The 23,942-nt window shown below is 45.2% G+C and overlaps 1 protein-coding gene across 2 annotated transcripts in view; it reads right to left on the reverse strand.

Moving 5' to 3' along the window:
* Positions 1-4,295: 4,295 nt before the first annotated feature.
* The window catches only part of LST8-1 (Transducin/WD40 repeat-like superfamily protein), a 37,916-nt gene continuing 18,269 nt past the window's right edge, over positions 4,296-23,942 (reverse strand). Inside the window, exons 3-11 of one of the 2 annotated variants that reach the window (XR_015543866.1) lie at positions 23,794-23,906; positions 23,506-23,575; positions 14,907-14,984; positions 5,695-5,811; positions 5,383-5,474; positions 5,174-5,253; positions 5,044-5,103; positions 4,436-4,929; positions 4,296-4,404 (exon numbers count right to left, since the gene is read on the reverse strand). Coding sequence is in view for 1 of the 2 variants with exons in the window: in XM_087400577.1 (XP_087256703.1) it covers positions 4,802-4,929; positions 5,044-5,103; positions 5,174-5,253; positions 5,383-5,474; positions 5,695-5,811; positions 14,907-14,984; positions 23,506-23,575; positions 23,794-23,906 (738 nt within the window). In the remaining variant the exon portion in view is untranslated. Of the gene's footprint in view, positions 4,930-5,043; positions 5,104-5,173; positions 5,254-5,382; positions 5,475-5,694; positions 5,812-14,906; positions 14,985-23,505; positions 23,576-23,793; positions 23,907-23,942 lie in introns of both variants that reach the window. The other variant, XM_087400577.1, reaches the window with a different exon arrangement.

Below are 23,942 nucleotides of genomic sequence, written 5' to 3' on the forward strand. Positions count from 1 at the left end.
TGTCACAGTTTCTTCTCATCTAGTCACTTCTCTATACGACCATAAAACATGATGATCATGCTTCCTTCCTCTATTTCTAGCTTCTTCTTCTTCTTCTTTATGAGAGTGTCATGCCTTACCTTGCGCTGTTGTTGTGAAGCTTCCAAGTTTTGAAGTGCTTGAAGCCACACGTATCATCCAAGGTCTCCAGTTGCACTAGGCTTTGGGAAAAGTTTCTTTTTCATCATTTGATCATGCAAACGATGTGCGAAGGCTTGTAATTTCCAAGTCTATTGGCAAAATGACCTTCATCCCATAAACTAGTTGAAAAGGCATAAAACTAAGAGAAAGCTTATGAGTGGTTCTATAAGCCTAGAGGACCTCTAGCACATGCATATCCCACTTCCTTTTTGTGGCATCTGCTCGTTTTGACATAGATTATCTTCATTCACATAACAAAGACCATGTGGTATGCAAAGACTTGGCCGAGGAATTTCTGATAATTTCCTATTCCCAACATGAATGTTAGGGAAGGTTTTCAGAAGGGAGACCATGTAGTTAGTAAGGAAAGTTTAGTAATAAGGTATCAAGTACTACATAGTATTTGTTACATGAGACATAGGAATTTCTGATAATTTCCTATTCCCAACATGGAATGTTAGGGAAGGTTTTCAGAAGGGAGACAATGTAGTTAGTAAGGAAAGTTTAGTAATAAGGTATCAAGTACTACATAGTATTTGTTACATGAGACATGCTTATAGACGTTGGAAAAATAATCATGGCACATGGATACCTACGGATTGTGATGTAGTGGACACCATAGAGGTAGAGATACAAATGCCAGATGGTGAAATCTATTGTCTTGAGGTTATAGATCATTGGAGCTTGAAGCACATTCGAGAATATATTGCTATCACCTTTGATGACAATGACTTTTTCTTTACACTGAATGGAAAGATAGTAGTAAGGTGACTTGAAGTAACATCAATGCTCGATAAATAGAATCCTCTTTGAACCTTGGCCATTCATATTGGTATTGAATAAATTTAAGAGTTTTTGAAATGTGATGTCTTTTGTGAAGTCGAAGTTCATGATTTTTGGATTCTGTGCAATGAGTTTATATTAGTTTTTTGAATCTTTTAAAGGGTGATTTCTTTGGAAAAAGGTCATGGAAAAATATTCTCATGCTTTATAGTATCTAATCATGGTGATAAATTTCAAAATTAGTTCCTAAATGCACTAGGAATAAGCTAATATATTTTATCGCCCAATATTTTATTACCCATATTATATAAAACGTCACCTTTGCCTTTTAAGATTGTTTTAAAGAGTCCAAAGTCAACTATATAAAGGCCTTAGGGCTAAAGATTTCCTTTATTGTGTTTATTTCCTAGACAAAACCTCTTCAATGCCAACTCATACTAGCTTCCACAAACCTCCAATGGCTACCCCCCGTGAGGCATACCACAACTTTGTGGCTTCTACTCGTTATTCAAGCAGAGAGAGTTACATGAGATTTTTTATCATGAGATAGATGTGATGGCCATAGTCTAGAAGCACATGGATCTTTTCAGTGACCTTGGCCCTTCTGACCAACATTGTCTTTGCCTTTGCGTTGCACTAGCTTCTCAAAAACACCTTGGGCTTACAACACGTCCGTTCTATCAGCTTTTGATATTGTCTCAAACATCCGTGAGCAGGTTCCATGTTTGTGCAACCTAATTGACTTGTACACTTGAACGACGCCATCGTATCAGAATGGCATATCCTACATCAACATACTCATCTCGAAAAACATTAGCACATCTTTGCAACCAGATATTCCACAAAGCATGGCTATGGATTTCCATCCAACTCTTCTGCTTTCTAGACGGCATATCACCCAATAGGATATAAGCATTAGTTAAGTAGGATGGCAACAACTTGGCTGCTAATGAGACTCCAGATAAGAGTGGGAACAGTCCAGGAATAGATGTGGGATATCTTCCAAACCTCTATGGCATCTCTTATATCTGCCTTCCCCCCGGCCAATCATCCCAGCTCTATTAGAAGCCGAAACTGCCTTGTGCACTATCAGCCAAAGTAAGCACCCATGTTTCTCAAGGATAGTCTTGGTCCAAATTATATGAAGTCTCGTAGCCCACTGTGCCATGGAATCACTTCGATGCCATCTTCTACTAATAGTGATAACTCCTCTTGGCAGTCAACGCTCAGTGGAACAGGTAAGAGCTTGTTCATACTTGCCCACCTAAACTCTTTGTGCGTCAAAGGGAGTCTACTCCCCATCCACACCAAGGCTTCCCTATCTTACAGCCACCTTCTCTCTTGGATAAGTAGCAAGGGTCAAACCTGTTGAGTTTGTAGTCTCTTTTGAACACTTGATCATCTTTTTTGGTAGCACTAGTTCTATCCCATAAGTCTTGCCAAAATCTAATCCCTTTTTTTGTTTAATCTTAGAGCCCCTTTAATAGATGCTTCCTTAAGAGCAGTATTCCTCCAAATTAAAGAAAACCAAATAGAATCTTTGCTACAAAAAGTGCTCGTCTTCTTGGAAGAACCTTTCCAAATCAATTGAGGCCTTAAGATTTCCTGGGCTTTCCACACACCCTTCCATAGCTCCAAACCTTTGGCCACACATGGTTCAACCCCCGTCAGATATAAATGCCCTGGTCACCACAAGAGGTTGCAGATGGAAGCAACGGAACAGATCAATTACCATGGTATTGCCGGAGGCAAGATTTTACCAAGTCCATCGGATGCACCTTCAAGCCCTATCATTGTCAATGTTGTGTTCCACCTACACTTGGTGTATCCTAAAGAGGAACAAATCTAGTGATCTCATGTTTTTGCTCAGACGGTCAATCATGTTTTGTCTCAGTTGGCTGTCTCAAATCTCCCTTTTTTGGATGCAATGGGACAGAGTAATACTTTTGTAAAAATCAAACGTTTTAATAATATAATATAACTCCTCTTTTCACGAGGGGAGGGGAATAAGTTGAACCACTGACCCCGACCCCACAAAGATGAGTTCTTCCAATGGTGCTCGTGGCTTAGGAAGGGCCATCCGCTTTGAGAGATTTAGTGGAACCCTGGGAAGTAATTTTACAAGATAGAAAATGTGGAATTCTTTTCATATACTACTCGAATCAACGGGCGACTGCAGTTGGACGCCCAAAACCATGGAGCGCCACTAGGTGGAGCAATAGATCAACCATGGACCAACTTCCAATCGAGGAGATCTATTTTTTCTCATGTTGGCCCACGAAGGCCTACCATTGGCCATTGGCTAGTGCAAATGCATAAAGACGAGAGCTGCAATATTGCTATGCACGCGACCTAGAGATGATAGCAAATTGCTTGTGGAGCTACCATCAACCCAAAGGATCCAGTTGGGTTCTCGTAGGATATTGGCCACATTACATGTGCTTTAGGGCACAGGACTAGCTCAGGAAGCTTGGGAAGGCTTGGGGCTAGGCAAGGAATTCTCGGGTTGAGTTGCAAGGGCGCAAATGGATTAGGGTTCGAATTAGGGTTTTTGTTATTTTTAGGGGTTCAGTTTTCAGTCACGCACGTCAAAGCAAGCTTAGCTCTTCCTTGCTAGTCTGGGTCTTGGATCGTGTTGCAGACCCACACCTGCTTCCTAAGTGTAACCCAAGACCTAGCAGAGGATCCAAGGTCTTCGGGCGCACCTAGTGGTATGGGATGCCAGGCTGGTTGGGACCTGGTTGGGAGATGTGCCAACGGCTCAGCTCGTGGCTCCATCCTAGTTCTCAAGTCTCATCCTCACGGACGTCATGGTTGAGTGGTGAGCTAGCCTACACCCATCTTTGTTGTTTCTATGGTTTCTTCTTTGTGTTTGTTTGCAGGTGCGAGATTGCTGGAGCCTGGGAGGACGTGTCAATGGTGAGCTGGCCTTATCTCATGGACATCCTTCTCATTGATGAGGAGAGGATCACTAGTGAGGACCTCCTTGACGCCTCCCCGACGGCAAGCTTTCTCCTCCTAGGGGCTGTAATTGCCGAGCACCACAGCAATGCCACAAGATTTCTCCTCCTGGGGGATGTAATTGGCAAGATTCTGGCAGTCCTATCACTGCAAATTAAGAGCTGCACTACCAGACTGAGGCAAGCAATACTTCCTTTGCGAAGTGGAATTGAGTCCACCAACACCATATGAAACAGATTTGTCCCCTTCAAGTCGACCTATTTAGAAAACAATCAATATTTCTGCGGGAAACAAGTTTTAGTGGTGATGATACACAAAATAGCCTTCATGCAGTTACAGAGTAGAAAAAAAATGTTTCGGAACAAAAAGCCCCATTCATCTCTGAGTTGAAGAGAAGACAACCCTCGTAGCTTTGTATTAACAAGCAAAGTATGTTTACATTGTCAGATTTGAGACCATCGGGTAGCAGCACCTGCTTTACTGGGATTTGGATATTCTCTGTTGGTTGGACCCTTGGTTTTAACAAGACCCTGTATTGCTCTCAAAAAACTCATCTTATATTGCAACCTTCTTATTCAATCTGAAGGTTAAACACGTAAGCTCGTGCAAGTGTTACATTTAAAAAACTAAAAATGTGCAGACATCTGAATTCTACATACATAAACCTCCGCAGGGATCCCAAGCCAGCCAGCACAGAGAACAGATAGACCAATTATATTAGACTTTGAAGGGGCTACTGATTGCTACAATGGGCAATGACCTTTCCTGTTCTTGGCTTGCTCTTGACAGCAATCCAAATCATACCATTCTTGCTGTAGCCAAAGGCAAACTGCTTTCAATTAACATCTGCTTGGACAAGGATATGTCATAGCACATATTATGCAGAATGGGGCTCAGTGCCATCATGCAGCGCACAGCAAACAGCTGCCTTGTGATGCCCTTGATAAGTCCTTATTGCATCACCAGTTGATACATCCCAGAGTTTTGCAGTCCTGTCAGATGAGGCTGTAAAGAAGACTGGACAATTTCAGCAAGAAAGTAGTCATACAAAGCAGAGCTTTTGAAGATTGCAGCAGGGTTACAAGTGTTAATTCATTATTCACCGCTCACTGAACATACCAGTGACAAGGTAGGCACCGTCTACAGAGAAAACACAATCCCATACCCAACGTTGATGACCTGCATCATCACAAGTTGTTCAATACATGCTATGTGTGATCAATCAGAGAAAATGTATAATAGAATATACCTGAAAGAGTCCGTTCTAATGTAAATCCATCAACATTCCATATTTTGACACTTTGGTCCGAGGAAGTCGTAGCTAGATAACTGCATCAGAAAGTAAGCATGAAAGCCCCCACAATACTGCCGAAATTGTAAAACTCCATTAAATATAGAACTACTTTGCGGTCGATAACATAATCAGATGGCTAAAGGTAGCAAGATGAGAAACCTTACCGATTCTCACAAAACTCTGGAGACAGAAGGCACTTCAGGATGTAGGCTTTGTGAGCTTGCAGCTTGTGCAAAGGCTCAAAATTGGTCATTGTCTGCACTAAAACAAATACGTATGTTCAGAAAGCATGTGCCAAAAGACCTTCTAGAATCCAGTCAAGATCCTGGTTCTTGAAAAGGCTCCACCTGATTCTCTGTTATGAATAACAGAAGATACATGACACCTCTTGGGAAAACTTGTGAGGACCACCAAGCTTTTGGTCGATTCAAAGGAGTACATCAATGTGGAAGAGAAATTTAGGAAAGTACATGCACCTGATTCCCACGAAGCAAACGCCAAACATAGCACGTGCCGTTATTGTTTGCTGCAACTACCAAACTTCCATCCCACATCACTGTCAACGATCTAATGGCTGTGTCCACTTCTGGAACCTGCAGAGATCAACACATTCAGACCTAAATTATCCAGAACTTCACTAAAGTTTCTAAGTATCCTGCCAGCTACGAAATGTATTTTGGTTTGGGATCATTCGAACTAAATACATCTCAAAAAAAACATGAAGGATTTGCTTTTGCATTAGCAATGCTAACAATGTTTCTCTACGAAGCTCACAATGGTTTTGTAGCTTGGTGTGGGCACCATATGTGCAAGCGAAGGAGGGTGTGTCATATATGCAGAAGTGAAAAGAGAGAGAGAGAGAGAAGAAGAAGAATATATTATCGTCCTCTGAAGACCAAAACCGGCCTATCGGACCTGAGCAATACAATATCACAAGTACATGAAAGCTCCTCCCGAAGATGGGAGGGTGGAAAGAGAAACCACCTTCTAGGATTCAGGTGGATTCCTATGCTTGAAGAGCTTATACACAAATGTTCCTAAAGCTGAAGGTGACCCTTTATGCAGCAAATCAGCCAGTTTGTTATGTCCCTCAAGGAGGTGATTGAACTCTTCCCTAATGTGTGCATAGTGAGGGCATATCATTACCATGTGTTCTTCTGTTTCAACCATACCTTGATCAAGGAGGTGATTGAACTCTTCCCTAATGTGTGCATAGTGAGGGCATATCATTACCATGTGTTCTTCTGTTTCAACCATACCTTGATCACATAGTTGGCATATTCTACTCTCCCTTGGCATCTTTTTCCATCCCCCTGTTTCTATTTGCAGCTGGTGTGATCGGGTGCGAAGTGAGGCTAAAGCCCTCCGTTTATGCACTGCTATAGGTGTACATATGTACTTCTGCGTTGTTGTCTCCCTTCCTGTATAAATTGACCAATATTCGGGGTTGATATATGTGCGATAGTACTCAAATTTATCTTTGTTTTCTGCTGTTTGCCATTTCCTGTGTAGTGCATTCAGCAGGTCATAATGAAAAGCCTCTTCATCAATCTCCTCTGAAGAGTAGTTTAAATACTCTTCTACTTCCCACTTCTTGAACCATTTTTTTAGGTCCTGTGCCCATCCGGATGTCAAAATCTTGCCCTTGTTTGTCTTTTGAAGCTTCTGACTTTCATTCCATGCTCTCTTTGGTAGCCTTTCATTATCCATGCACTTGACCTTTGTGATGTATCTGAGTACTCTCTTCAGAGCATGTAGCTCTATGGGTATACATCCTGTCTCTAGGAGTAACAAAGAGTATGGTGTAGTAGCCTTGATGCCCAGGTGCCTCCTAATGAAAGACTTTTGCATTTTCTCTATCTCATTCCACGTTGATGGAGATATACTCCCACCCCATACCTCTACTCCGTAGAGTACTGTCTGTATCACATATGCCCCAAAGATCATATTTCGTACTTGCCACCTTCTCGTATTGCTATTGTTGCACTCATTTTCAAATTGGAAGTATTTTGCCCATCCTGCATCAAGTCTCCGTTGCACACAGCTGTTCCATCTATTATTGGCGGGGATTTCAATACCCAAGTATTTGAATGAGTGCACTGTCTCAATGGGTTGTCCTTTATATAAGATTTGGAGGGGGCTGCTTGGCTGTATAGTCTTGACTATCATGAGTTTAGTTTTGTTGACATTAATAGCCATCCCACTCTCTGCACAAAATATGCTGAAGATATCCATCATTTTTTGCATCTTACTTTCACTATCAGTGAAAACAACCACATCATCTGCGTAAAGAAGCAACCAAATCACGAGACCTGCTAGATGAGGGCTGTATAACTCATCTTTACATGCTTCTTCATTCACCAACTCCTCAAGTCTATCAATGCATAGGCCGAACAAAGTGGGTGAGAGCGGACATCCTTGTTTTACCCCCATATTACTATAGAACTCTTGTGACATCCCATCCTTACATTTTAGTTGACATTTTACTTTCTCATAAAGTCTAAAGACAGCAAACCTTATTTCCTCGGGCACCCCTATGCATTCCATTCTCTTAGAGAGAGAGAGAGAGAGAGAGAGTTGTATTAACCTCTTCGGAAGGCCTCACGGGCCTATGAAACAAAGTACAATCAGTAGAATAACTCATACAAGCCACCATGGGCTTTTTTTTTTTGAAAGAAAAAAAGAAAGTTGTATTAACATCTTCGGGAGGCCTCACGGGCCTATGAGAAAGAAAGAAAGAAAGAAAGTTTATTAAAGTCTTCGGAAGACCGATGGGTCTATGAGACAGAAAAACCTGATACAATGAGCTGTGGTAGTGGAGTTACTAAACGAGCATCCACACCAATGCAGAATGCAAAAAATGCAAAATGGCAGTACTAAGTCCTACAGCATAGTCATGTCGATAGTCAACTATATATCAATCTCAGCATCATCGTCATCATCATCATCATCATAATCGTCATCATCCTCATCATCAGCAGCACGACATCAGGATGGATGAGGCAGTGGAGGCATGAGGTCAGCAATAGAGCACTGTCGGCCCCTCAAGGGTGCAGTCCTAGTACGTCTCCTGGTCATAGCTCTACGTCTAACCAGGGCCACTGTGACCCCCATCAATCGGGCTCCGACCCTAAACAAGGAGGGGATGTTCCTAAGTATGATCTGTGTGTCAACCCTCTGTCTGAGCTGTAGAGTCACAGGTTCCGGGTCACGGTTATGTCGAGGTCTCGTCTCATGGGAGTCTATGTGATCTGGCTGAAAGAACTCCGTGATAGCTCTTTGAGAGGCATCAGTCGAGGAAGAAGTCTACTCCTGTCTCCGTGCTCGGAGTATCCTCTCGCGGTGTCTAAGCACCTCATGAATAAAACCAGCCAAACACCACCGGTCTGGGTAGGAGAGGAGACGAGCCAAAACCCCATAACTATCTCTGAAGAGGCAGTAGAAACACCCTCGGATCTCATAGTAAACAGGACACCTGTCTCAACCTCCTGCATGTCACACAATGTGCATATGCACCTCTCCCTGGGTAACCGCTCTGCTCTGCCACTCTCGATACGAAGTCTGTGTGAAGAGACTCGGAACTGCCTGAGAGAGATCCTCAGTAAGTGGGGTAGGCGAATCTGCCTGTATCCTGGTGGATCAATGAAACCCTCCGTTGTGATATGAAAGAAGTGATCTCAGTAGAAGCCTAGCTTCACTGGAAGATCACTCGAGCCCAACCAAGTCCGGAATGTGTGTAGCTGTAGTAGATCCTCACGGATAACCTGGTTGACCTCGTGTGATAGGAGGGGAGAGAACGGAGCATCCATGTTGTACTGGAATGGAAGTAGTCTGTCCATGTGGAGCCCTAGCCCCTCAAACCATCTCTCTGTGCGTGCATACCAGCACCTCTAGTCTCCCCCTGCTGCAAGTGCCATAGAAGAGGACAGTGCTAGCCATGGTATCCTGCTACACCCAGAGGTGTAATCCCCATACTCCCTGACTCGGTACAGGTACGTGATAACCTCAAATGCAACATCTAGCTGTAATGGGGGTGACCCAAACTCCGCCCGAATGATCTGGTGAGAAACAGATGGCTTACCACGGATCATCCGTGATAACATGAGAATCTGTAGCCGCTCCACCTTGGCCCACTCTGTATCCGACAAGTCTAGCCCCCAGCATGGCCTACCATACATCCCTGCTAGGCGGACCAAGGAGTCAAAAAGCAACCCTTTGGTCCGTGGATCCTGAAAGTGAGAGCGGAAGCACTGCCTCTCTAGTCTAGCCAATGAAGCATATCCTCTACTCAGACGTGCATGCATCGCAAGTCTCATAGTGAGGATGGGTCTGAAAAATACGACCCCAAGATAAGTGTATGATGAAACTACCTCAACAGGGGACCCATCAAATGCAAACTCCTCCTGGCATGACGGTTCGAGACGTATTGAAGATCATAACCTTGGTTTTACCCAGGTTGACCTTCAAATCATGAGACTCACAAAAGGACTGTAGTGCGTCAAGGTGTCTCTGGAGCCCCTCTACTGAGGAAGACAAGAGAGCCACATCATCTGTGTAAAGCAGTACCTAGATCAGCGTGCCCGCGAGAGAGTAACCTACCCCCCCTATGTCTGCATCACTGTCTCGAGCTCGTCAATGTAGAGGCCAAACAAGGTAGGTGATAATGGACACCCTTGTTTGACCCCGATAGTGCTCATGATCTCATCTGTCCATCCAGATCCTGTCTGGACTCTGCTTGAAACTCTCTCATAAAGTGCCGTGACAGCCCAAATGATCTCCTAGTCGTAACCCAAATCCTGTAGGCGTCATATGAGGCAGGCTCTCAGAACCATGTCAAATGCCTTGCGGAAATCCACAAAGCAACAATAAATCCTCTGCTTCTGTGCCCTTGCCTCCTCGATGATACATCTAAGCGTGAGAATGTGGTTCATGATCCCATGATCCCGCCTGAAACCGGCCTTCCTGCTACTCTAAGTCCTTGACACTCCGCAAATATGCTGACCTCAGAATCAAGTACTGATGCATAAATCTTGGACATGACACGTCCAATCATAATGGTCCTGTAGTTCTCCGGGCTCATGGGATCCCCCGCCTTGTGAATGGGTGAGATAGTGTTAACGGTCCAGGTGCGTGGAAACCCCAAGTAAATAGCTTCATTGAATAGCTTTGCTAAGATCGGGGCTAGGAGGTTAATCCCATATGCAATGAACTCAGTGCATAGTCCTTCATGATCCTTCGCTCGACCATTATGAAGTTTCATTACGGCATCCTTTATCCATACAAGCCACCAAGGGAGGGGGGGAGAGAGAGGGAGAGAGAAAGAAAGAAAGATATATTAACGTCTACAAGAGGCCTCGTGGGCCTATGAGACAAAGTGCGAATCCAAAAGGTACCTCATACAATCCACTGAGGGCTGAAGCAAAGGGTTCACTAAGACCCTTGCTGAAAACTGAAAGCTAAAGATAAAGTGCTAACATGCTAAACTAGTGAACAAAATACTAAAGTAGCAAAGTAACAGAAGAGTGTCAGGGGCTCAGGGCTAGCACTCCTAGTACATGCTCAGGTTCCATATATCCAGGTAACTTGGTGGCACTCTAATGAGAGATGTGAGAAGCTCTCGTATCTGTGTCTGTCGAGCTGTCTCGCAACGTGGGGGAGGACGTGGTCTCCTCGATCTCTGGATCCGGTGGGCTACATCAAGGGTGATGCCTCATCTTTGGCGGTTGCCTCTGAGAAGGGATGAGATAGACCTGACCTTGATCGTAGGTACTCTGGTCTCTCTCTGTGTCGTACATGGAGTGTGTGTCCCTCGTCTGGCGGCATTGTGGTGGACACTCCTACTGCTGATCCGTGATGCTCTCATCTCATCAAGCTCCTCTCCCTCAACCACACTGGCACTGACTTAGATGCATAGAAGTCTGTAACAAAAGTTTGTGATCTGTAGACGGTGACCTGTGGCATCAGTCCATGCTGCTCTCTGGCCTGTCGCATCAGTGTCTCTCCGTTAGCGCATCTCGAGCAGGTAGAGCCCAACACAGAGCTGATCGTGAAAATGTTTCAATCGTGTGAGTGGACCAAAGCCATGTCCCTCCTGAAAGAGGCAGTGATATCATCCTCGAATCTCATAGTAGACTGGGCAGACACATAGAAAATGCTCCTCCGTCTCAATCTCCCCCATCTGGCATAGTGTGCAAGTCCTCTGCTCTCTGGGTATTCCTGTAGCTCTCCCTGCCTTAGTCCGCAGCTGATGTGATTAGACTCGTAACTGACCAATGGCGATCCTCAATGCATGTAAAACTCTCATGTCCTCAAGATACTGAGATCTGATGACAAGACCATGCTCTGAGATCCTCAGGAAGTGATCATGGTAGAACTGGATCTTTGTGGAGAGCGAGAGCGAGAGAGAGAGAGAGAGAACAGAGTTTACTAATGTTTGTGGAAGACCAAAGAGGCCTATGAGACCAAGTCAAACTTATATCATTTGTAAAAACACCCCTAATTGGGGATCTAGAGGCGTGTGTTAGAAGTACAGATACACTCCATTTGTCGCCACTCATTGCTATCATGTAGCCAATTTGAGCTCCGCGTGTGTGGCTCATCTACTCTTTGTAGAAGACCCCCTTGGTACCATGTGGACCCATGTATGATGAGTGTATACCAGCCATAGCTGATATTTCATAGCCTAATGAATCTCGTAATTGTGTCAGAGTGCAAGAAGGTAGCGTCTAAGGAGTACTACTACGGTCATAGAGGATGAATAGACATACAATGTGAGTAGAACCCTGTTATTATGCGTATGAAACTACTAAGGGGCACCTTCTACAAAGAGTAGATGAGCGCCACGTGGCTGTGGGTACCATGTATGATGAATGTATACCTTCCATAGCTCATCTTTGATAACCTAATGAATCTCCTAATTGTGTCAAGGTGCAAGAAGGGAGCACCTAAGGAGGAGTAATACGGTGGTGGAGGATGAATACACATGCAATGTAGGTGGAACCATGTTACTATGCATACCGACACTGCTCATATACTCTTTGTAGAACGGCCTTGGTGCCATGGGCGGTGGGTGTCCATGTATGCCTATCATAGCTCATCTTTGACAACCTAATGAATCTCCTAATTGTGACAAGGTGCAAGAAGGAAGCATCTAAGAAGTACAAATATGGTGGTAGCCTAACTGGAAATCCCACCAAGAGCCCCAATATCTGAAATCTGTTATGAGGTCCCTTTGTAGCGTGTCCTCGTGGGCAGCATCACGCGGCTTGTCATCAAATGTTGCAATGAGAGTACCACGAATGAGGTATGTGCTCACATGGGTGTGAGTCCAATCTAACTGGGACAGTTCTTTTGCAAACTAACAATCGTCTCCCAAATTAAGTCTTCCTCAGACCTATCCTTCCACTTAACTTTGAACTCCAAAGTTAACTTACTCCTAAGTTTCCTTTCCCCGAAATAAAAACTTTTTCAGCTCATTTGGAACATAGGTCTAATCTTGAACTTCCACAAGCTCTTGGAGCAAAACAAGACTGCCTCCATCCCCCAGTACCTCTTTCGGTTCACTAACATGAAAGATTGGGTGAACTTTTATACGTGCAAGGAAGGGTCCACGGTACCTCGGGGATAACTTTTCTACTAACCCCATCCATAACATCTTTGAATCCTTTGGTATTTGCAAGTATACATGCATTTCCTCATAAAACTTTTTAGGTGATGGTAAATGCCGTCTATCAGCATAAAACTGTACTCCATCCTGAGCACACCTAACAGATTCTTGTGCAGTCACCAACATATATTGCATATCTAGCGAGAAACCTTAACCGCATCTAGCTGAATACCCTTCAATTCAACCATTACAAGAGACTTGGGTTACATACCATATGCTTGGCAATATGTAGGCAAATTCTACTATTGGGATATACTTCTCCCAATCAAATGGCCTCTTGGAGACATATGATCAAAGCATATCTACCAAGACCCAATTCACCCTTTTATTGTTTATCAGACACGGGACAAGGCAACCCATATAACTAAACACCGGCTCAATAAAATGATGATCCAACTTAGTAGCCTTCACGGTTGTCTTTGTAGGTAAAAATCTTGCATTCTTTGTCAATATATCCACCACTATCCAAATAGCATCAAGCCCTCCCTGGATTTGTGGTACTCCCACAATGAAGTCCATGGAAATACTCTCCCATTTGCTTCCATGGATGTCTAGAGGATGCCCAACGTAAAGGCGTTCAGCCTTATTTACTTGACACTGCTAGTGTTTTACCACATATACCTAGATGGATCCAGGAACATTCCCAAACTCATCCTCTAAAAACACAACATAGTGCAGTTTCAATTTCATGATAGTCACTCATAAGGTTGAAAACCATAAACTCCATCACGCATAGCAGGGACTAGCTACTATGGCATCCCCACTGATGTCATCAGCGCCCAACAGTGGGTGTAGACCATAGTATAAAAATATGCTCTCACACATGCAACTCCACACACCCACACATACTTGAGCATCCATTTATACAAAGTCTTCGTACTGAGTTTCTGTCGGCACTCCGGAGATGAAGGGCAGACTAAACGATGACAAAGGCTAGCACGAAAGGAGAAGGCAATCAAAAAGCAGTCCAAAATCTCTTCATTCAAGCTACAACTGCTTGTGAAAACGATTTCATTTTAGTCTCTCCCAAACGAGCATCTAAATCTAGCTGATAGGGCAATGCACCATTTAAGATAAAAAGAATTATCGCAATACCAGCAAGCCGCAACATGGTCAGTAATCTCGTCCCTTCATCCTACGCCAGTTAAACGTCTATTTTACTAAGTCATAGGTTGGCTGAATTCCCAGATGATCTGAGGTTGGAGAGTCATAACATTCATATAGGATCTTTTTCCTAACCTCTATGTCATTAGGAATGCAGATCTTCCCATTTTTTTAATGTAGAACTGACTACCTACCACTTGAACGGCTGGTATAATCCCTGAGTCTTGTTCTATTTGTGTGGAGCTCCCTATCTGGCCCTGCTCCCAATACCGACCAAAATGATTGTCAAATCCTACACAGCCCTCTCAGAGCTTACCTAACCAATCCAACTCAACACAAGAATGCCACATCAATGCCTAGTCGCATTGGTCAGGTAAGCTCCTATCTCGTTGAAGTCAAAGAGCTTACCTGACCAGTGCGACTCAAGCTAATATACAAAATCAATGGCTAGTAAGCACCTTAAAGCGATAAGACTTATCGTTATTCAGTGCAATGAAAGCAGAAATTTATCACAAATTGCAACCCTAAATACATGAAATGGCTTCAGTCTCGGATGAGGAGAAAATTAACATCCATCAGATTTTGCATACCTTCAAGGAACTATCATACATACCTTCATTGGAGAAATATACACATCATGCTACAACAATAAAATACTTCATGAATGAAACTAAGGCCCAAGAAAACTGGGGGAAAAAAAATCTGATGGAAGGTCCTCAAAAGGACGGAACTAACAAAATGAAAGTGAAAACTTCAGAAACAAGGCAACCTTGGTAAGCGAAGTAAACACCTTTCAGTATTACCACACATGCAACATACATCGAACTGAACCTACTATGGAAGGAATACAACCACCTTACTGGGCAATACATCAACCTTACTGGGCAGCAAAAACATTGTAGTAGAAGGGATACACACCAGTTCACAGCTACAAGAATTTGCAGTCAGATCCCACACGCGGATATTTCCATTCTGATCACCTGATATCAGCTCAGTCTGCCATGTTACAAATCGAAAAGCCAAGATGAAGTAAAGATAATTAAAAATCGAACTTGCAATTCACCATTGTCCAAACACAAAGGTACCTTAAATTCTTGACAACTCTCTCTCTCTCTCTCTCTCTCTCTCACACACACACACACACAAACAGATGGTGAGAAACAAAAAGAGATTATTTCTTAAAAGCAAGCAAGTTGAAAGTTTCAAGAAGATAAAACAAAACCTAGGGAAGTTGTTTCAGAAACTACTTGGCAATAAACCTTAGGAGAAGGAAGCCACATGGGAAGACATGATACGCGTCGTCAGAGACCTCTACGAAAGGGAGGGGAAAGAGAGTAAATCATGGCTTTTCCATCAAAGCAGCAAACAACACCATAATGGAAGCACACATAAGAAAAGGGCTGAAAAAGCTAGCAAATGGTAAGGCTCCAAACACACAAAGGAGAAAGAAAGAAAGAAAGTTTATTAAAGTCTACTAAAGACCAATGGGTCTATGAGACTGATAGAAAACCTGATACAATGAGCAAAAGGGTGGAGCCACTAAGCGAGCATCCTACCCCATGCTAGAAAACTGTGGACATAGTCAATGCCATCATCATACATATCACCATAGTCATCATCATAACAGATGCAATATGATCCGATACCATACAATACAATGCAGCACACAGATGGCATGAAATGTCAAGGTATGCCCGTTGACGGGCTAGGCCGTGTAGGCAAGAAGCCCATGATAGATTGCCGTCTACTGTCTGGAGGAGTAGTCCGTCATGCCCTCCTAGCGGCTACTCTACGCCTGACAAGCGCCACCGTAACCCCTGTCGGCCGTATCCCAGGTCTGAAAATAGATGAGAAAGAAAGAAAGAAAGTCTATTAACATCCACGGGAGACCAAAGGTCTATGGGACGATAGAAAAACCCATCTAATACATTAGCTTAGCGAGGGCGCATGGCAGCTCCCAAGGAGTGCATAAAGCAACTCCAATTATTTGGAGTACCTAAATTCTATCCTAACATATTTATGATCGGTTGTACATCATTTTAAGAATGAGAGTGTTCATGATATCCAATAATGGGGCAGCCGAAAAGGCCTCCTCTCACATATATATGTGCATAAGGAGAGGGTGTTCAAGCTGCAACTATGGCAGATTTCACCTTGTTGGGAGGAGATGTTGGAGTTGATGGGGTTTTTGAAGAAGAGAAGGGAGAAGAGGTTTTGGGCCATTCTTTACTGGCCCTATGTCCTGCTACCCCCTGCTGAGTTAACCCCCAATTGGGCTAGGGGTTTCAGCCCAGCTAGGGGTTAGGTGACGAAGGAGAGGCTGCTGTTGTCGGACCTACGTTGACGAGTTAGGCGGGACTGGCAAGGGTGGTAGGCGGAGCTAGGCTTAGGCAGGGGGCAAGTGAGGTAGGTGGGTGAGGTAGGCGAGTGAGGTAGGCAGGTGGCGAGGATCAACGGGGTGGCGAGGATGAGCGGAGGGGCTGAGCGAGTAAGCGCTGAGTGGGTGAGCTGAGCAGAGAGGCTGAGCGGGTGAGCGGAGAGGTTGAGCGGGTGAGCTGAGTGCTGAGTAGGTGAGCAGAGAGGCTGAGCCGGTGAGCGGAGAGATACAGAGAGAAGAAAAAGAAAATGCTTACCAAGCTTATGAATATGGCACTAGAGGAAGGGTTTCCCCCAGAATGGCAGCTCAGCAGAATTGTCCCAATCCACAAGGGAGGAGACAACAAGTTGGCAAAAAACTCATGGTGAGCAGCCTAATGGGCAAGCCGCATAGCACCATTTTCAAGCAAAAAATCAGCAAATGGGCGGAGACACAGGAGTCATGGCACCATCCCAAGCAGGGTTCCGCCCCAAACAATCGATAGTAGACCATTTGGTCGCCATATGGGCTGCATTACAAGGAGCCAAGTGTAGAAAAGAGGCCGTATTTTATTGCTTGTAGATTTCAAGAAAGCCTTTAGCACACGCAAGAAACTATGAGGAAGACTAGAAAATCTACAAGTCCCACATGAACTTAGAGAGGCTGCATACCATCTATATGAGAAAGTATTAGCTGAGCTAGCACAACCACTCGCGTACAGGTCATGCTCCAAAGGAAACGCTATCAAAAAGTAGTGACACTGGTGCCAAACGCGGACGTCCCCTCTCGCCAACTCTTTTTGGTCTTTTTATAGATGACCTGGAAGATTGGATGAGAATACATAGCAAAGGTGTCCAAATAGCAAGTTATGATCTATTATTGCTTCTTTACATAGATGATGTAGTCTTCTTCGCAAAGAGCAAGTAGAGAATGCAAGCACATTTGGATGCACTAGGGGATTTCAATAGACACTCAGGAATGCAAATCAATATAGCCAAGACAAAAGTTATGGTGCCCTTGTCAGATGCAGGGCCATCGCCAAGAGGCCACGACGGACCACATCCAAAAACAGCCGCAGGCGGTCTATCTCTAACCGCATGCCAGCACAACCCCACCCACCACCAGGCCCATCATGATATCCCACTCTCCTTTTGGGGGCTCCACTCATGTGTCCGACTGACCAAAGTTGACATTGGATCTGATTTGATACGATGATGATGATGATGCTCATGTAGTAGCTCCACCCTTTTAGCATATTGTATCATGTTTCTCATAGTCTCATAGACCCATCGGTCTTCTGAAGACTTTAATAAACTCTCTCTCTCTCTCTCTCTCTCTCTCTCTCTCTATCTCTCTCGCACGCGCACATCCTAGATAGAGAGTTCCCAGAGCACATCCTATTGAGATCCGACCTATGGGATCGACAAAGATGAGGGATCACTCTGGACATAGCCCAGAGAGTTCAAAGATTGAGGAGACCGTGTCCCCTGAGAGTTCAGAGATCGAGGAGAGCCATCGCTGTACCAGAGCCATCATTGTACCAAGCTTCAATTTCTGAGTCCCAGCTCCATGACTAACTTGATTCATTTTTTACTTGATTGATTATGATTTTGCTAGTATAGATTAGCACTCAACAAGGGCCCTAACGCGCCCTTTGCTCTAGACCACTGAGGCTTGTATGAGTCTATTTTTGTGTGCACTTTGTCCCATAGGCCTGCAAGGCCGCCCGTGGACGTTAATACATCTCTCTCTCTCTCTCTCTCTCTCTCTCTCTCTCTCTCTCTCTCTTATGAGTATTTTGTGTGCACTTTGTCCCATAGGCCTGCAAGGCCACCCGCGGATGTTAATACATCTCTCTCTCTCTCTCTCTCTCTCTCTCTCTCGCGAACGTTAATACATCTCTCTCTCTCTCTCTCTCTCTCTCTCTCTCTCTCTCTCTCAGGAGCAGTCCTAGGAGCAGGCGCATCTCATACATGAGCAGTCCCACGCTATCCGAGACCAAGCTGATCTTATTCAAGGGCTCAGACAGGAGATCTCGCAGCTCCGACAAGAGGTCACTGCTATACGCACAGTCCCAGGGAGCACCCCAGTCGTGGAGGCATAGATTGGGAGCATGCAATCTGCCATCGAGAAGACGTCCAGATGGGTCGACGTAGCCAAACGGGAACCTGCAAGGGTAACCGTTTCGGCTACCCTCCTGGAGCAACAGCAAAGAGCCAGTAAGGCTCTCAACATCAGAGTACATGGGATCCCACGCACTGAGGCTACACCGATAGCAGATGCGATGGCCTTTGTGACCACTACTCTAGGGACGACTGAGCACAAGATTGAGACAACATGGCGGGTAGGGAGGGACCCCAACCGAGAGCAGTCCCTTATCATACGGTTCCATGACGCTCATGCACGACTTTCGGCTTTACGTCGTAGGTCAGCCTTACGAGACCAGCCAGCGATCTCCATGGATGAGGACCTCACTCCACTACAGGTTGAGGAGAGGCGCTTATTGTTACAACAGCGGGATCAGGCCCGCAAGAAGGGGAAGTGGATAGTAGTACAAGATGGACGACTGCTTACATGCCCCCGTTGGGCAGCCACCTGTCCCCCCACATAGGGGGGCGGGGTCTATGAGACTCAGATATCCAAGACCCTATCCTGCACCATCTGGAATTGTAATGGTAACTTATGGTCAGAACCAAGGAATTTCTCGGAATCCTATACAGGTCACGACATAGTCTTTTATACAGATACACATCAAAGTCCAGAGCGCCCACTACCAGTAGTCAGCGGTTATACATGGGAGTCTGCCTACAGAGACAAGACGAGGAATACAAGAGGGATTCGAGGGTCAGGAGGAGTCGCGGTCCTTTACAGATCCACACTTTTGGGGGCCATCTCAGTGGAGCAGAGAGATGCACATTCCAGGTTTCTTTGGATCCAGATTCGGCACACTGACAGCAAGGATCTGTTTATTGTTGTTTGCTACTTCCCCCCTAAGACCTCCCACTTTGCCCGAGATATTCGAGAGGAGGATGAGACATCTCCATTTGCTGCTCTTTATTAGTCCATTGTTGACTTCTCCAACCGCGGAGAAGTCCTCCTAGTTGGGGACTTCAACGCGAGGACAGGCGCTCGTCAACACCACTCCTCGACTTCAGAATGATTCCACTCTACTGCCAGACATTGACCTTGAGGACACAGGTATGCTACGGGTTTCGGTTGATAGACGAGGACCGTTCACATCTTATGGGCAGCCCCTATTAGACCTCAATAGGATGCATGATCTCATTATTTACAATGGTCTTGACATATGGCCCGCCTCACGTGGTTTCACGTGCTTTCCACATGGGGGAGGCTCCAGTGTTGTTGACTACATCATGGGATCCCCTGCTTTGACATCTCGCATTACTGACTTTATCGTAGCACCTCTCCCCCCAGGGGCTGACCATACTTATCTTTTCTTTGGCATTTCCATTCCCCGTCGCACAGTACTTCCCACCCCGCTGAGTTCTTACTCCCCCTACCATGATATACGCTTTGATCGCGATCACTCACCTACCTACTCTGGCCATCTGTATATACTTCTCGCCTACATTGACTTCATACCCCTATTAGAGGATCGTGCTGCCCTAGTCACCCGCTCACTACACGAGGTTGCTCTTCACGCTTTCCCCCACACCACCCGCTCCACCCGCCCACTACCCCCTGAGAACGTACCCTGTAATAGCTGGTACGATGATGAGTGTAAGGCTTTACGCCGTCAACTCAGATTCAAAACCAGAAACAGTCTTCCGAGCCAACCAGAGACGCTACACGAGTACTGTCGACTGGTACGCAGAAAGAAACTAGACTTTGTTTGCCGGAACGAGGAGGAGCTACTAAACATTCTATTCAGTAACGACTTTTGGCGGAGATTTCTAGAGGGACGGTCTCCCTCACCACTCACTGACACCCAGGTGTGGTTTGATTATGCACACACACTCTATGATATCCCTAACCACCCAGCCCCTAACCTCTCACATATGCCACACCCCACATCCTGCACCCTCTTCACTAGGGGGGGGGGGGGTAAAGGATGCCGCAATGAAACTTCATAACAGCCGAGCGAAGGATCATGAGGGACTATGCACTGAGTTCATTGCATATGGGATTAACCTCCTAGCCCCAATCTTAGCAAAGCTATTTAATGAAGCTGTTTGTTTGGGGTTTCCATGCACCAGGACCATTAACACTATCTCACCCATTCACAAGACAGGGGATCCCATGAGTCCGGAAAACTACAGGACCATTATGATTGGACATGTCATGTCCAAGATCTATGCATCAGTACTTGATTCCGAGGTTAGTAGATTTGCTGAGGGTCGAGGACTTAGAGCAACAGGACAGGCCGGATTCCGGCGTGATCATGGCACCATGGACCACATTCTCATGCTCAGATGTATCATCGAGGAGGCGAGGGCACGGAAGCAGAGGGTTTAATGTTGCTTTGTGGACTTCCGCAAGGCATTTGACACGGTTCCGAGAGCCCAACTCATACGGAGCCTACAGGATTTGGGTTATGGCCAGAAGATCATTTGGGCTGTCATGGCACTTTATGAGGGAGTTTCAGGCAGAGTCCGGACAGGATCTGGGTGGACAAACGAGTCAAACAAGGGTGTCCATTATCACCTACCTAGGGCACTCCATGGAATCCACCCTCGTGTCAATATCAACAGCCATGCACCTGGAAGATTCCAAGCACTCCATGCTGTCCTTCACCTTCACAAAGGTTTCTGACTCCCCGTGCCCCACATATCAATGTCAGATGGTCGGCTGGTTGGCTGCCTTCCAGCCCTATATGCACCTCATTGAGGCACATACCAAAAACCTGTGCAATCCTGTACCGTCCCCTTCTGAATTACAGCATCCATCTGAACATGAAACCCTAGGGCACTCCATAGAATCCACCCTCGTGTCAGTATCAACAGCCATGCACCTGGAAGATTCCAAGCACTCCATGCTGTCCACCTTCACAAAGGTTTCTGACTCCCCACACCCCACATATCAATGTCAGACGTCATCACCAAGCAGTGCCTCTCTAGTCTAGCCAATGAAGCATATCCTCTGCTCAAGCGTGCCTGCATCGCAGGTCTCATAGTGAAGGTGGGTCTGGAAAAGACGACCCCAAGATACGTGTATGATGAAACTACCTCAACAGGTGACCCCTGAAATGTGAACTGCTCCTGACGCATGATGGCTCGAGATGTATTGAAGATCATAACCTTGGTTTTGCCAAGGTTGACCTTCAAATCATGAGACTCACAAAAGGACTGTGGTGCGTTAAGGTGTCTCTAGAGCCCCTCTGCTAAGGAAGACAAGAGAGCCACATCATCTGCGTAAAGCAATATCCGGATCAGCATGCCCGCAAGAGAGCAACCTACCCCCCCTTTGTCTGCATCACTGTCTCAAGCTCGTCAATGTATAGGCCAAACAAGGGTTTCATGTTCAAATGGATGCTGTAATTCAGAAGGGGACGGTACAGGATTGCACAGGTTTTGGTACGTGCCTCAATGAGGTGCATATAGGGCTGGAAGGCAGCCAACCAGCCGACCATCTGACATTGATATGTGGGGCGCGGGGAGTCAGAAACCTTTGTGAAGGTGAAGGACAGCATGGAGTGCTTGGAATCTTCCAGGTGCATGGCTGTTGATACTGACACGAGGGTGGATTCCATGGAGTGCCCTCGGGTTTCATGTTCAGATGGATGCTGTAATTCAGAAGGGGACGGTACAGGATTGCACAGGGTTTTGCTATGTGCCTCAATGAGGTGCATATAGGGCTGGAAGGCAGCCAACCAGCCGACCATCTGGTCGGTTGGTTAGGAACCAACCAGGCCAGTCAGGGCTGCCTGGTTGGTCAGTTTGAAGGGGCCTTGGGCCCTATAAAAGGAGAGGCCCTGGCACTCATTTTGTATCTAGCAACTCAGCAAAAACAGGAGCAGACAGGAGCAGCCAGAAGCCACTCCCTTGGGCCTCATACTAGAGGTGAAGGAGAGTTGAAGGTGTGCTGCAGACTGAGCTCTCTAGAGGCTGAACCTTGGCTGTCTCTCAGGGCAAGTGTTGTGATTTAGATGGAGAGTCCACATACGCTCGAGGTGGAGCAGGCAGGCTCAAGTCTAGAGATATCTGGCAAATAGTAGAAGTACCTTGTGGTAAGATCAAAGGACCACGCTCTGGTGGGACTTTGGATCTATCTCTCTTTTCTATTGTGTCCATAGCTTTGGACGGAAATATATATTCTTTTGGTAGCTTCTATATCTCGCTGGATCATTGTCTATTGATGAGTCTGCACATCTATTTGATGCACATAAGTTTAAGAAGTTTGTGATTCCACTCCCCACACACACTATGTCTCCTGGGCTATTCTATCAGTCTTCCGCTGTGTGTACCCTCTGTTGGTCAATTTCTAACAATGGTTTCTCTATGGGTGCCAACTTTGGTCTCCAAGGCTCAGCAAGGGATCTTGGAAGAGAATGGAGAGAGTGCAAAAGAGACTTATGATAGAAGAATGGACCACATTCTGCTAGTAGAGACAGGCATGCTACCATTGGAAGGAGAACCTCCATGCCAATACATTCAATAACTCGCTACAGTAGTAGCTACATATGGACATGGACAAACCCCTCGCAAGGTGATGAAGGCAACCAAACACAAAGGCTGGTTATACATAATGAAAGCCTGGTCTGATTGAATCTAGACATAAATGACATAATGAAAGCCTAGTATGATTGAATCTAGACATAAACATTTTTTATAGGCATGAGTGTTTCTGTACCCTTCTGGGCCAAGCCTCATGCTTAGACTTTCAAAACAAACATTAAACTGCAAACAAAACTTTCATGGGCCACGTCAAGGTGACAATGCATTTGATGGCATGTCATGGGGGAAAGGTTCTCGAAAGCTGCTTGCAACCTTTTGCATTTCTTCGGCAATCATTTCAGTTTATTTTCCAGTTACAGTATACCTATAGGGGGTGGTAGACATTCTACTTCCATTAATGGATTATTTCCTCATAGGTAAGGGGGGGGGGGGGGGGGGTATGTTTCCAAGCATACAAAAGCTTATGATCTTATCAATATCAATGGCATCTATGTTTAAGCAATTCCACAATCTTTTATTGACTAACCTGGTTCGGATGCAAAACCACTGTGTTAACAGCTGCCCGACTTTCATACTCTCTTTGACAGCCTGGGGTTCTGTTAAGATCATGAGGCAGCTCATTACTCAAATAAACATGAAACGGTAAACAAGTTCGTGAGGATAAAAGGTGTCCCTTAGCTTTTATTAAGTACTACAATGTGATCTCTCAATTGAAAGGTTTGTCTACAAGAAGGTTCCCAACAAAGAATGTTGTCAAGAAAAACATCACCACATAAATTCCTTGAGTAACAGCAAAATCGAAGGCAAAAAATACCGAAGATCCCATATCTTGACAGTACCATCCTCGGAACCTGAGTACATCCACTTTCCATCACACTGAAAACCCACTGCTGTAACATTGTTTGAATGTGAATCATAGCTAAGGACCTGCCAAAAAGTATAAAACACAATCAGACATGATTT

The sequence above is a fragment of the Dipteris shenzhenensis genome, chromosome 29 (genome assembly GCF_047967505.1).
Source record: "Dipteris shenzhenensis isolate YYH24624 ecotype China chromosome 29, Dip_SZ_1.0, whole genome shotgun sequence".
NCBI lineage: Eukaryota > Viridiplantae > Streptophyta > Polypodiopsida > Gleicheniales > Dipteridaceae > Dipteris > Dipteris shenzhenensis.